Genomic DNA, 13,938 nt, shown 5'->3' with positions numbered 1-13,938 from the left:
CAGACTTGCAGCAAAGCCCTAGCCTGGGTGCATAATTTTTTCATTAGTACTACTGTTCAGAGAGTTTCAAGCGAAGCAAGGCAGACAGACTTTCTCTCAAGCTGGGTTTTCTTCTTTTTCCCTCAGAGTTTGCTTTTGACAAATTGCCTTTACTTTCTTCTGAGCCAAATGACACCAAAAGCCCAGGAATAAGGCGCTGACTTTTCCCCAAGTCATAGAGCCTGCAATCTAGACATGTGGTCTCCAGCTTAGGTCTTTGCCCTAGAGTGGATGAAGGCTGCTCTCAGTCACTTGTATTCTAAGTTCCCCTATTTATTTATTTATTTATTTATTTTATTTATTTATTTTTTTTTTGGTAGCTCTAATGCTCACCACTTTCCAAAGAGTGAAGAGGATGGTAAACCATTTCAGATTTCAGTATGCTGAAGCAACCCAAGGAGTTTTCTTTAATTGTGGAATACATGCAAGACAGTTTGCCCTTCGGCCTTATTGTGGTTAAAAGAACAAAGACCAATAGAACAGGCCAATAGATGTGTTATGACCGCAGCAAGCTATTACTAAATCAAGTGGCTTCTAAGCTGTCTGGTACTCCAGCTCCTATTGGTAGAAGCGATGTGGGGCTTAAAGGGGAAAGAGGAGACTCATGCAAGATACTTCCAATCTGAGGCTCGGTGAGGAGGCTCCAAGAGGTGGCTTCAAATACAAAAATTAGTACTTGGGTTTTCCTGGGTGTCCCTGTGGAGATCTTAAAAGCATGATGCAATGTTTAAATGAGAGGGGTATTTTTATGACCTAACCGAGTAAATACTCAATTTGGAAATATTCAAGGGAGGGTGGTTTGGTCCAGAAGAGCTGGGGGCATCCAGAGTACAGTGAGTGAACTAAATGGGACTCTTTTGAAGAGAGCCTTGTTCTGCACAGGATGGGCCAGTATTGTAAACACAAGTTTCTCATGCCTAACTCCCTTTCCTAGCAACAGGAAGACGGAAATGAGGCCATGCAAAAAAAAAAAAAAAAAAAAAAAAAAAAGAGTCCTAAAGGGCTCCAGACAATACTTGATCCACCCTGTACAGCCAGAGGACCTGCAGAAGTAAAAATAACCTCAGATGTTTCTGCTTCCTCCCTGGATATTACCAAACCAGTGCAGACCTGACGTCTCCATGCTGTACAGAGAGCGTCAGAACCCAACCTGGCCCAGGTACCCCAGGCTCCAGGCGCGCCAGACAAAGCAGGAGAAAAGGGGAAAGGTGGCTGTCACGTTTAACAATTCTACAGGCCAGTGATAATGTGCGCTAAGAGACAATGGCCAAGAATGATTCTAGTCTCTAAGCATAGCTGTCTCTTAGTCTTTTTTTTTTTTTTTTAATCATGGCCCATCTGTAAAAAGTTCCCTCCTGTGTAGTCAAGGTCAAGTTAGAATGCCCAGTTTATGAAGAGTTAATATCAGCCCTGACCTGAAAAACACAAGCCCACGTTCTTCCTCGGGCTGTGGACTGAGAAGGAAAACGGGTTTTGGAACAGATCTGTCTTTTTCACAGCTGTCTCTATTTCTGACTTTGGCCATTTCCGGTGGAGGAATGCAGAGTTAAGTATGAGTAGGCTTTGAAGGGAGACCACGCAGGAGGGTTACAATTTGTTTTATAGGTACACGTTACGGCTTTGAATGTGTGAGATCAGTAGTGGGTCTTTTTTATTTTCAGTCTCAAATTACACTGGCCCTCTTTTATCCTTAGGGAATAAGTTTCAAGCTCCCAGGGCATTCCTGAAACCATACGCAGTGCCCATCCTTGTGTGTACCTTGGTTTGGTTTGGTTTGGTTTGGTTTGGTTTGGTTTGGTTTGGTTTGGTTTGGTTTTTTTTCTTCTTGAATACATTCCTACAATCAAATCCGTAGATTAGACAAAGAGTCACAATAGAAACAATACCATAGAAACAATTGTAACAATTAGCCATCAGAGGTTACTGGGGACTTACAAATAGTTTATTTCTGGAGCGTCTTCATCTCATAATTTCATTTCTTTCTGTTGAGGTTGAGCTGGGGTGGGAGGGGGGGCCTGCTCTAGGGGGACACTCAGTTGATGTGGAAAGGGTAGATTTCCAGCTGGGGAGGTCTGTCTTGTCTGTCAGCCTGCCCTGTCTGTCAACACTTCTCCCTTAGGTGGCCCCATTGTGGGGGATTATGATGAGCCATGATAAGGGTGGAGAGACTTCCCGGGGACAGTTAATCATCGCATGATTCCGCCTAGACCTTCTTTGTACTAGGTTTTTTTTTTTTTCTTGCTTGCTATCCTAAGTAGTGGCAGACGGGAAGACAACTCTGCATGTTACAGAGCCTCACTCACAGTCAAGAGTCACGCTTTTCTAGAATGTTCTGACAGAGTCTTGCAAAGACTGCTGTTTCCTGGGGGTATCTGTGTAATGTGATTGCAGCCTAGCAGATAGAGAGACAAGAGCGTCTGTCCTTACCGTCTGTGAGAGTCTCAGAATACCACATCTACAAAGTCAGACCTCCACTGGGCTGGACTAAGCAGTGCCTTCTCCAGTGAGGGTGTTGGGAGGTTGGTTTCTGAGAGAAGTGTCTGTGTTAGAGATCAATGGAAATAGTTGCCTGGCATCTTGCAAAATTTCTTCCTGCTAAGAAGGAAGGCTTTTGGGTGCTGCGGGTAAACTTTGTAAGCCAAACCAACACAATGGGAAGGTTTCTCTTCATCACCCCTGACCCCAGGTTTAGTTCTGTTAGCAGATGTAGGTTTTTATGACACTGAGTACTTTTTTTCTCCATGCCTAACTCTACTCGGTGGCCTTTTCAAGTCGGCTTCTCCACTAGTGGAGGACAAATCCAAAGCTAACGGAACCCTAAGCTCTGGTGAGCTGGGCCCTCAGTTGTCTGTGACACCACCCACATTTTGATCTCTTACCCACCCCGCCTCTAAGTGTCCTGCGGAGCGAACTGGAAGTCACTTCCTGATTCCTGTCACAGAGGCGCCTTCCTTCTCCTGTAGGAGTCTCCAAAGGATGTCTGAGGGACAAAAGGCTCCCACACCCTGAGGTTGAGGCACTCCCAGGCTCCCCATACTTAGAAAGCCAGTGAGGAAAACGGCCTTTGGAGTGAAATGGTCTGTGACCCAGGTATGGCTCTGCCCTACAGCCGCACTTTGTCACACTCAGGTGACAGAACCGGAATATTTTCTCCAATCTGGGTAAAATAGAGGCCTCATAGGACAGCCAATGTCCACTGAATTCCCCGTTTCAAACCAAGCTATAATGATATGGAAAGGGGATTTTGTGTGATGCGAGTGCATCTGTCAAAGTCACCCCAAGGGAAATTCCAGAACTTTGCAAAGGCATCCTTGAAAAGCCTGTCCCCTGCTGAGAGGCAGCTGGGACAGAAGTTCCATGTCCAAGGTCACAGTCAATGGGATAGCATTGTGGACCCCTTCCTGCTGGTGTGTGTAAACAGACTGGGAAGGTCCCCAAATGGGAACCTTTATGTATTTATAGGGATCAACGTGAGTTAACATTCAACTATCAAATTGTGTGTACTTCAGGTGCTGGGGTCCTAAGCAATTTTAAAGAAAATGATTTCTTAATCCATCTGGAAGATGGGAATATGCTTTTTATATTTTGAAGTATATTTATATATATTAATTTCTATATTTTGATATATTTATCTTTTTTTTTTTAGTACAGATTTGACTGGGTAAGGGGATATCCCACTCTCATCACACCATGTAACTTAAATCATCAAACCACCAAAAACCCAACCCAAACAAAAACGCCAGCCTTTTTGCTTGAGGTTAGACCAAAGGAGGAGGCAAACTTACACCTTTAACTAGCACTGGCCTCATTGTGTTTTCATTGGTCTTTGTTAAACCATAGCATTGTAGTTCACTCTTTTCTTAATTTTCTTTCTTTCTTTTTTCCTTCTTTTCTCCCTTCCTTCCTCCCTTCCTCCCTCCCTCCCTCCCTCCTCTCTCTCTCTCTCTCTCTCTCTCTCTCTCTCTCTCTCTCTCTATCAGAAGAGGCTTAAGGCTTAACTAACTAGACTGGTTTTGCTTTTGTGTCTGCTGCTGTTTTGTTTCCGTCGGAATACCTTCCCATCCCCTTTATCTCTAATTTTAGGCTCAGGTAACATCCTGATTTTCAGTGTCTTATTTTCTCTGTTCTATTCCTCCTGGAGGACCCTGGGGCAAACGGCTAGATGGGGAGCTGACCTTTGCAGAATGGTAAGCTTTGCTATTTTGCGGAGAGAAATGATCGATGAATGGTACAGAGATGGGGCAGGCTGTAGGACTGTAATCAGGTATTTGGCCTTCGGAAGTGGTAAAGGGAAACTGATTGTACAACCTCAAGACATGACCTTTTACAAACTTGAGGCTTTAGAAAATAAGGCACCTTAAAGCTATGACACTTCTTTTTTTTTTGAAGCTGTCTTAATGTCTGTAGTTAGCACCCTAAGACCTAATTTTCCTTAGCATATAATTGGAAGTCTTTAAGTGTTCGATATAGAGTCCTAGAAATGCATTAACATATGTATATTGATTGACAGATGGGGGAGGGGTGCTGTCCTAATGGACTTTCTTTTTCTTAATTGCCATTCAAAGTAATGAGCTTTACAGTCCAATATCATCATGGGACATAAAAGCAGGATGGGGGCTGTGGGGCGGATGGGGTAGAGAGGTGCTGCAGCAAAGGTCTATTTTTATCCCACTCTAGACTGCCAAGAACTAGAGAGAGGGGATGTTGCTGCACCTATCTCCTCAGTAGCTCAGGTCCTCCTCAGTTTGACCTCTTCATCCTGGAGCGCGGATGCCCGTTTTTGATTAGCTGGGAGATATTTTCTATTCCTGGGAATAAAGTACATTAATGTGGAGGCTGGAGTTCCTGACAGCCCTGTCACTCGGGACCTCACTTCTGCACACCATGGCAGTGACGGGAACCACTCCCTGGCCTGGTTTGAGTGGTTAAAAGCAGTACTTTGCAATTGCTTGGGCAAAAGGATTCCCCAGAGGAAATTTCACTTGCCGTGATTTCTGCTTCATTGAGGTGTCATCTCAAGTGCTCGGTCGGTCCGGGTGCAGGCTTGTGGAATGTCTCCATGGAGGAGGTTTCCTTCTTTCAGAGTAAAACCCTTTATTAAGCTGTCATCACATCACAGGGGGGAAAGTGGCTTCTTTATCCCCCTCCTTAGATTATTTCTAGGAATTTTCTTTCCTAGAAAGCAGCATCTCTGTCTCCAATCTTCAACAGATCAAGAGGGTAGATAGAAAACGCCCCAAGCTTCCATCTTTTCTTTTTTTTTCTTTAATAGTACTGAGAGCCACATGAGTGATTTAAGAGCTCCCTACCGTGGAATAGGCAAGAAACTCTTTGGGCGGAGGACACCATCTGGTGCCTCTGAATTCCAGCAGATTGTCCAAACTCCGGACCACACCCTTATAACAGGAAAAAGTCCCATGTGTATGTCAGCACCCTGTTCCCTGCCTCCCCAGGACTCAGAATGCCAGGGAAGAAGTAAAACTTTAAAGAATACATACATACATACATACATATTTATACTGATGTATAATATATATTTTAAAAATATATAAAATATATCTTTATATATAACACAGTATTATAGATAGATAGTAATATACATATATATATAATTCTAAGAGTTTTTTTTAATAGACTGGAGGGTTTTCTGTGAAAATTAAGCTTGGTTTGGGGCCTGGGGATCCATGCAGAAGCAAGTGTTTAGGGTATTGTGTTCTCTGAATTCATGAACATAACCTTTCATGAAACAAATCAGAGCATTGCTTCCTTAAAAAGCAGTTTATACATTTTTGGCAGCAGAAGCATCAACAAATGTACACAATGTTGGGAAATGTTCCTAAAATAGTTTGTAGAGAATTCTGGATGTTAAAGGTTAGGGAATATGTCCTAGAGAAGGGATGGTAGGCAGAAAGGAAATACCAGTGCAGAGGCAGACGCTTAGAGAGCCTGTAACTGTTGTATGAAACCTGAGGTTTACATGCACATACATACATACATACATACATCTGCACTCAGATGTTACTGTTGTATCCATGCATGTTAATCTGTAAAGTGTATTTCTTGCTGTAGTTGTTAATCAAAATTAACGATTACTGGAATGAAAATTAAATCAATGGTTTAGCTACACAGTTATTTATTTACTGGAGGACCACACTGCCACAAAATAGGGTGGAACTTGGGGGAGATCCGTGAACGAAGTGGACAGACTTATTCTTGGAGCTTACAGAGAGGGCTCAGGGAACATACATGGTACACGCTGAAGAAGAAGGAAGACTAAGGGGCGTGGGTAGGGAGAAGCCAGGGATGCTGGATCAGTTGAGGGGCGGGTAGTATTGGGTGGCAGAGTGGGCATAGGTGGGGTGCAGTCAGCAGCCTGGCCTTAGAAGCTCCCCACAGGACTTCCCACTGGGAAGGGGATTCTCTGGGGCTGACTTAACAAATCACTTGGGACTTTACAAACTCCCAGGCCCTAGAGGAACACTTGAGTAACTAAATGATTCCAGAGACAAGGGCAGAGGGTCATCAGGCCCCTGCATTGGGGGTGAAGTGGGGGGATGGGGGAGGGCTGTGGCAAGCCTTTCCACCTGGCCTCCTACTTGGCAGGAACTTGGGGCTCTCTGATCATCCCTGAAGATAGCTGGCCGCTCACCTAGTTCAGAAAGTAAAGACCAGACCACACGAAGGAGAATATACAGGCTGGCTTGCTTTACTTAATGCCCCACGGTGGATTTGGGTCTGCCCAAAGCCCAGACTGAGTGATTACCCTGTCTCCCAAGAAGCTTCCAGAATATATGCCATAGATGCTTGGAATTTTCTTTTAGGCACCTGAGGGTAGGAATGCAGCCTCGCTGCTCTCAGAATCTTTCCTGTGATTAGATAACATTGGAGCTTAAAAAATATCAAGTAAGTATTCTATGTGACTTGGCCCTAGTTGGAATTCATCTTACATAGATAACTCCTGATAGCCAGAGTTGGCAGTTGTGTGTGTTTAACATTTATTCTTGCAGTTGTCAAGTGAAAGTCCTTAGTCTGCCTTTGAAGAAATGAAAATTTCAAAATTGGACTTTTTTTTCTTTGCATTTTTACAACCAATCAGCACATGGTTCTGGGGTACAAAAAGGGAGTATTTTAGGGGTGTACTTGAGTTAAGGAGGAAGTTGGTGAGGTGAAGATGGGGGTGTTTATTGAAGTCTAAAGAGAATACCAGCCCTGGATAGCCAGGGTATCCTGGGAACGGAGAGAGCTTCCAACTGGAGGCCTTTCAAGAGCTGAGAAGGCAAGCCAAGAGGCCAAGGTAGGAGAGCCCAAGGACTTGGCTAAGGGGTTGGATTGTCACTCAAAGATGATAGGAAGTTGTTGAGGAGTTCCAAGCAGCGTGGGACATAGGGAAGTATGTGGTGTGGGAAATCCACACTAGGTTCCCATAGAGCTTGCTGGAGGTAAGGATGGAGAGAGGTTTACTCAAAATCTGTTAGAGTCAAAGGGAGATTCAAGGACAAAAGAATATACTAGACCCTAGAATACACTAGTGACTGGAGAGAGACCATGCTGTGGGGAGATGCAGGGGAGTCAGTCCTGCCTACACGTACATTGCTTAGAGGGCTTTTATAAAAGAAGATGTCTGTGCTGTGGACTGGATGGTCTTTGGCATTTGTATAAAGTCTTTTCAAGACAGTGTTACCACTTCTCCAGGGTTAAGAATCATTCTGGTCCCTGATATTTTAACTACCTTACTCCTTTGTGGGCCAGGATGCTTCTGCAGATGACCCACCCATCCATGAGCCGCACCCTCTGGGTGAAGGTGGGCTGTTACCAAAGCCATTGTGTGCATTGCTGACCTCCTTGACCTAGCGGAGAGACAGATAAGCTGGCCGCTTTCTTCTTCCCTTTGGAAGGAATCTGTCAGCCAGGGCCAGGAAGGAATCTTGGTTTGGATTTGAAAGCCCCACCCCCACCCCTGTCTGCCCGTAGCTCTCTGTACACATGAACCTTTGCCCACACATCTGTCTTACTTCAGGACTTGCAAGGAATTGGGGGAAAGTGCCTGCGTTTTTCTTTTTGTAGCATTCTCTGATTCCTTGGCATTTCTTTGAAGGGAGAAATATGATGAGCAGGTATATGGGGAAAGAAGGAAAGAAATCCACATGTTCCCACTGGGGAAGTATTGCAGCCTGTTTAGACTTCTGGGCGACCGCTTGATCTGCTCAGAACAGCAGAGCTCAGCGGCAGGATGGCTGGCTAAGGGACCGTCTGCAGACTTAAGGTTAAGGTGTTGGGGGAGGAAGAAAGGGGCATCCCAGCCAGCCAGGAAATGTGTAAATACGGGCTAAGGGTTCCCAGCCATGCACAAAGGGTCTTAGCGCTCATTCATCTCATGTGCAGAGCTGTGACTGACCAGCGACTAAGCTGCTTCCAAGAAAAACTTCCCGTTTCCTCCTTAACCTGTTTGCCTGTCGATTGCTTAGCAGAACCCTTGTCTGCAAGCTTCATTGTGTCGCCATTGTACTTTCAAGTCTCCGGAGGCCTTTCTGTTTTAAACCCATCATCCTCGCTGCTCTCAAAGCACCATCCACCTGCACTCAAGGTCTACCCTGGAGCCAGGTGGAAGTGTTGCTAGAGAGCAGGGGGAGATGCTAAGGTCCTGGCGCACAGGCTTCTGGTGGTGGGCTCTGAGATTTAGTACGCATGCGTACAGGCGTGCGCGCGTACACGCCTATGTTCGTGCTGTGGTATGTATGCAGAGGTCAGAGTACAGCTTCCAGGTCTCTCCTAGGCTCCAGGACTGAACTGCACTGATCAGATTTGTGCAAGAACACCATGTATCCACCTAGCTACCTCCCGGGCTCATTTTCAATATCTTAAACTTTTTCACTGCTACAGTTTTTTTTTTTTCCCTCCAAAAGGAAAAGTCTACTCTATTCCAAAGAAACTAGCGTTCTATGTGGCCCTGTTCCCTCACTCACCTGCGACATTAAGCTCATTTTTTTGAAGAAAGGTGGTTAAACACTTCCATCTGTGTTTTAGGATCATTTCTCTTGAGGGTGATGTGAGCAGATATTAGGATCAGTGTGGGGAAATGAACTAGTGTTTGGTGTTCCCAGGAGTCTCAGTCGTCTACCTGTCTGCCTGGGTTTTTGCATGGGTGCTGGGATTTGAACTCAGAACCTCTCGCTTGCAGAGTGAATGTTCTCACCCACAGAGCCATCCCCCCAGACCACACCATTTCTTTTCTAACCGAGCAGCCCTAGAAGTGACTGTGTGGTGTCAGTTTAGGCTTGAATGAGAACATGACATTTTCTTAATGATATAAAATAACAGAGAGGCACAGGCCAGCCAACAACTGAGACTCAGGCCAGCCTCAGATGTCCTTGATTGGGACCTTAATGGATTAATGTCTGTGAAAAGTTCTTGTGGTATGTAAAGGATTACGTTTATACATGTAAAGATGGTTTGGAAAAAAATATCCTGCCTCTTTCACATACCTTTCAACATGAAGCCGCTTTAGTAAGAATATTGGGAACATGTGTAAATAGGTCTGAGACTCTAGCGCCTGATGAGGGCCTTGTATGTGCACTCTCTGACATGCCCAAAACTGGGCGGGTGCTTCGAATTTCTAGCTAACTTGCCACTTTTTAAGTGAAATAATAAGAAAGCAAACATTACTTTTTAACTATTATTTAATGTCCAACAGTCTGTTCTTTAAAAATAGTCTCTAAGGACGTGGAAACAGTGAGGTATCTTAACTATCCTTTTAAGAGGCCAAGAATTTGTGGGGCTGGAGAGATGGCTCAGTGATTTAGAGCACTTGTTGCTCTTTCAGAGGATTGTGGTTCCATTCCCAGAACTCACACGGTGGCTCACAGCCCTCTGTAACTCCAGGTCCAGGGGGTCTGACACCCTCTTCTCACCTCTCTGCGCACCAAGCACACACATGGAACACAGATCTATGTGCAAGCAAAGCACCCAGACTGTATGCATGCATGCATGTGTGTATATGTGTGTATGTGTGTGTATGTGTGTGTATGCATGTATGTATATATGTATATGTGTGTATGTTTAAAAGGCCCTGCGTTTGTAAACAAGCAAAGAGAGATATTTAAGAAGGTTTGGAGGGAAGAAAAAGCAGAGGAAATGGTGTAAAATAATCTCCAAAAAGAAATAATTAAAAGATAATAGGCTTATTTGAAACAAGCAGCCTCTTTTCCTCCGGTAGCCATCTTCGGAAGACAGGAAGGCTAGGCCGAGGGAAAATGTGATTTTTAGTCTCTAAAATAAAACACTGAACTTTCATGGTTGTTTTTCTCTCTCTCATAATACTCTTCTAGGAGCTGTTTTACAATTTATTATTATTATTATTAATTTTAATTTTATTCTCTATGCATTGGGGTTTTACCTGCATGTGTGTATGTGTGAGGTTATCGGATCCCCTGGTACTGTGAGCTGCCACATGGGTGCTGTGATTTGAACCTGGCTCCTCACCGCTGCGCTCGCTCTCTCTCGCTCTCTCGCTCTCTCTCTCTCTCTCTCTCCCCCCCCTCCCGCTAGCCCCCTCCCACCATTTCACAATCTTCTTTAAAACTTTCTTAATTCCTGTACTTAGACAAGACGTGAATTTAAAAAGACAAAAACCAAAACCCAGTGTGAGGCCTGGCAAGGTGGCTCGGCAGGTGCTTGCCGCCAAGGCTTATGGTCTAAGATCTGGCTCTGAGATCTGTGTGGCTGGAGGCGAGCGAGAATTGCCCTCCGGCCTCCTCATGTGACCCCTTAGCGCGCGCGCGCGCACACACACACACACACACACACACACACACACACACACACCTGGCAGAGGTGGTACACATCCCTGTGCACACAGTGACGCTCCGTCTTCTGCACGTCCTCCCTCCAGGCTCCTCATCCTCAGGTCCCGCAGCCATTGTTCAGTAATGCTACTTTTAGCGCCGCGCTAGAATGATTCATGAGAGCAGTGTTTACCATGATTTTTAATAACAGCCCAGGGTCATCCTCATTTCAGTTTGGGTATTAACTTAGCATGGAGAATCACAGCTTGCTTTCTCCTTGGCGTGTGCCCAGTAACGATATTGCAACTTGCCTTAGTGATGAAAGTTTTTCAAAGATGCTTTTCCTGAAAGGAAAAGAAAAGTTATCCAAAAGAAAAAAAGGGGGAGGCAGTGGGGAGTTGGAAATGTTAAAGCTAGTAGACAAAAGTAATATGATGTATTTATAATAGTGCCCACCAGACTGACATCTGGCACGGTGGATGGAAATGAAGATGGGAATCTGGGATTGATTTAGCTGGGTTGAGGCTTTTATAAAGAAGTGAATAGCTTTAAATAACTAAGCACTCTCAGGGCCTGAAGAAGGTGGGAAGAGGAGTTGAAAGGAATATTCCCTGTGCAAACACAGAAACTAATTAATGTGTCCCGGACCTCCTCTGTGAGTCAGTTTTAACAGGATTGTAAATACGTGCTTGAGTGAGTTTTAACACAGTCTGTCAGAGGCTCTTGGCCTCTCTGTTTATCAATACTATCTACAAGATGTTTAACCACAGGGAGCTAGGGCCTTTATTAGGCATTTAGCCTGCCAAGATGGCTGGGAACTAGTGACTTCATGCCCTCGGTTTCCTGAGGCAGCCTGAGTCTCTCTCTTCCCGGTGAATACTGTGTCCCTAAAGGCACTTGGTCATAGTGTTTGGCTGTGAAAGTGCCCAGTCCACCTGTGTCACCAGGGGCTCAGGCATGTTCTACTCTAAGGTGTAAGGGTGTGTCTGGTGTGCTTTGTTAACGCAGAAGACAATATGTCTTGTTAAGCCAACTAGGTTTCAGATAAGTTATTCGAGCCCTTCTGCACTCTCACTATGCTTGTTCCCTTTGTCCAGAAGCAGCAGGGAATAATTCACTGCCAGGACCCCATCTTGGAATTATTTTGTTTGTTTCGGTTTTGTTGTTGTTGTTGTTGTTGGTTTGTTAGTTTGTTTTGATTTCTGCAGCAATGGGGAATCAAAACCAGGACTTTGTGCACGGGCAATACCACTGAGTCACATATTCACTTTTTTTAAAAGACTGAAATATGTATAAAATTGTAAGCCATCTGGTGTCGAGCTCCTCTTGTTGGTGCGTCTGCCTCTTGGTATATATTGCTTTACAGCACTTGTGTTCTACTGGTCTGCTAGAATGAGTTCATTATTGCAGGAGAACCACGTCGGGGGATAACGTAGCTCACAAATGTGTCTGTTTGTCTCTAGAAATTGAAGCCAAGGAAGCTTGCGACTGGCTGAGAGTGACTGGTTTCCCCCAGTATGCACAGCTGTATGAAGGTAAGCCAGAATGACGGCTTATTTTAAGTCATCGTTGTTATAATACTGAGTTCATGCACAATACTGAGCTAGGAGTTATTTGGAGACATTTTGTTATTTATTCCTTTTTTTTTTTTTTTTGTACTATGGGATAAGTATCCATGACTCCATTCAAAACAAAAGAAAAAGTAGACCCTTGATAATAACGGAGTCATCTCGTCCCTCTGCAAAGAGTCACCTGTGTCCCGAAAACTCTATTGGTTTTTACATACTCATTTTCTGTGATTTTATTGAAGTTGTCAAAAGTTATACTTCGTGTAATGTATACCTTTTCAAAAAGGAAGAAAGGGTATTATGTAGATTTGATTTGTTCGTATAATATACTAAGATTCCTCTAACCTGTGTGTTCCTGTAGCTCATTTTCTTATAATAGACTACTGTATAATACTCCATCAAATAAATTTAAGACCATTCTTTCTATACTCTGGTTGGTGGCGATCTCAGTTGTTTTATTCTTATAAACTTTTACTTCTGAACATTGGTTGGGGCTATGCTTTGTTACAGGTGCAGAATAATTTAGCTTGCACACAACCGAGAAATAAGGACTCTGGTTAATGAAGGGTCGACCCCATACTCTGTTTTGTAATACACAATTTCCCCCACAGCCTATGTGTTAGCTTTCACTCCTGCCAGTAAAGCAAAGACGCTGTGTGTTCACATGTACTCGGACTTTAGATTTTACCATTCAGATGAATTAAAAAAAGAGATCTATGGATTATCACTCCATTTTCTTAATCATTAACAGTAATGAGCAGCTTTTTGTGTCATTAGGCTATGTATTTCAGTGTCTGTGTGTGTGTGTGTGTGTGTCTGTCTTTCTGTCTGTCTATGTGTGTGTTTAATCAGCAAGGCCAATTGTTCTCCAAAGTTAGCTATGCCTTTAAAAATGTTTATCCAATCACGTTGGCAAGAGATTCTGAAGAAGATGGGGGACATTGAACTCTGGCCTCCCTATGCATATGCAGATCTGTGCAGGAGCACCCCACCCAAACACACACGTTGCACATGCATTCATACACATACCAAGACAGGAAAATTAAAATTTAAAAGACCACCGTACAAATTTGCTCTCTTCGTCACTGTGATAAACAATATGACCAAAAACGACTGGCAGAGACAAACGTTCATTTCATCTTACAGTTTATAGGCCATCACCAAGATTAGGGCTGGAACTCAAGGCAGGAACCTGTGTGGAGGAACTGAAGCAGAGGACATGGAGGAGTGCTGCTTACTGGCTTGCTTTCTTGTGGTACCCAGGACAACCTGTCCAAGTGGCCCCGCCCACCCCCACCCCACCCCCACACTTGCCTGCAGGCCAGTCTGACAGAGGCATTTTCTCAGTTGTGGTTCTCTCAGATGACCCTGGCTTGTGTCAAGTTGACAGGACACTAGGACACTCATCCTCTGGGTCTCTGGGTCTGTAGGCTGATGTGTACAGTGCATCCACTGAGATGTAGGAGCTGTTCCTTTGAATGGGAAACCTAGTATCCGTGCATGAAATTGTTTTATAATAATTACAGCTTTAAAGTAGTGAACTTCGTTTT

At 44.2% G+C, this 13,938-nt stretch overlaps 1 protein-coding gene across 5 annotated transcripts in view; it reads left to right on the top strand.

Annotated features, from left to right (window-relative positions):
* Window positions 1–13,938, top strand: part of Dlc1 (deleted in liver cancer 1) — a 385,446-nt gene that overhangs the window by 341,461 nt on the left and 30,047 nt on the right. For all 5 annotated transcript variants that reach the window (NM_001194940.2, NM_001194941.1, NM_015802.3 and 2 more), the window contains one exon: window positions 12,284–12,355. In NM_001194940.2, the coding sequence (NP_001181869.1) occupies window positions 12,284–12,355 (72 nt within the window). The remainder of the gene's footprint in view (window positions 1–12,283; window positions 12,356–13,938) is intronic.

The sequence above is a fragment of the Mus musculus genome, chromosome 8 (assembly GCF_000001635.26).
Source record: "Mus musculus strain C57BL/6J chromosome 8, GRCm38.p6 C57BL/6J".
In the NCBI taxonomy this organism is placed as follows: domain Eukaryota; kingdom Metazoa; phylum Chordata; class Mammalia; order Rodentia; family Muridae; genus Mus; species Mus musculus.
Note: the sequence above shows the minus strand (reverse complement) of the source record. Positions and strands in the feature narration are given on the sequence as shown.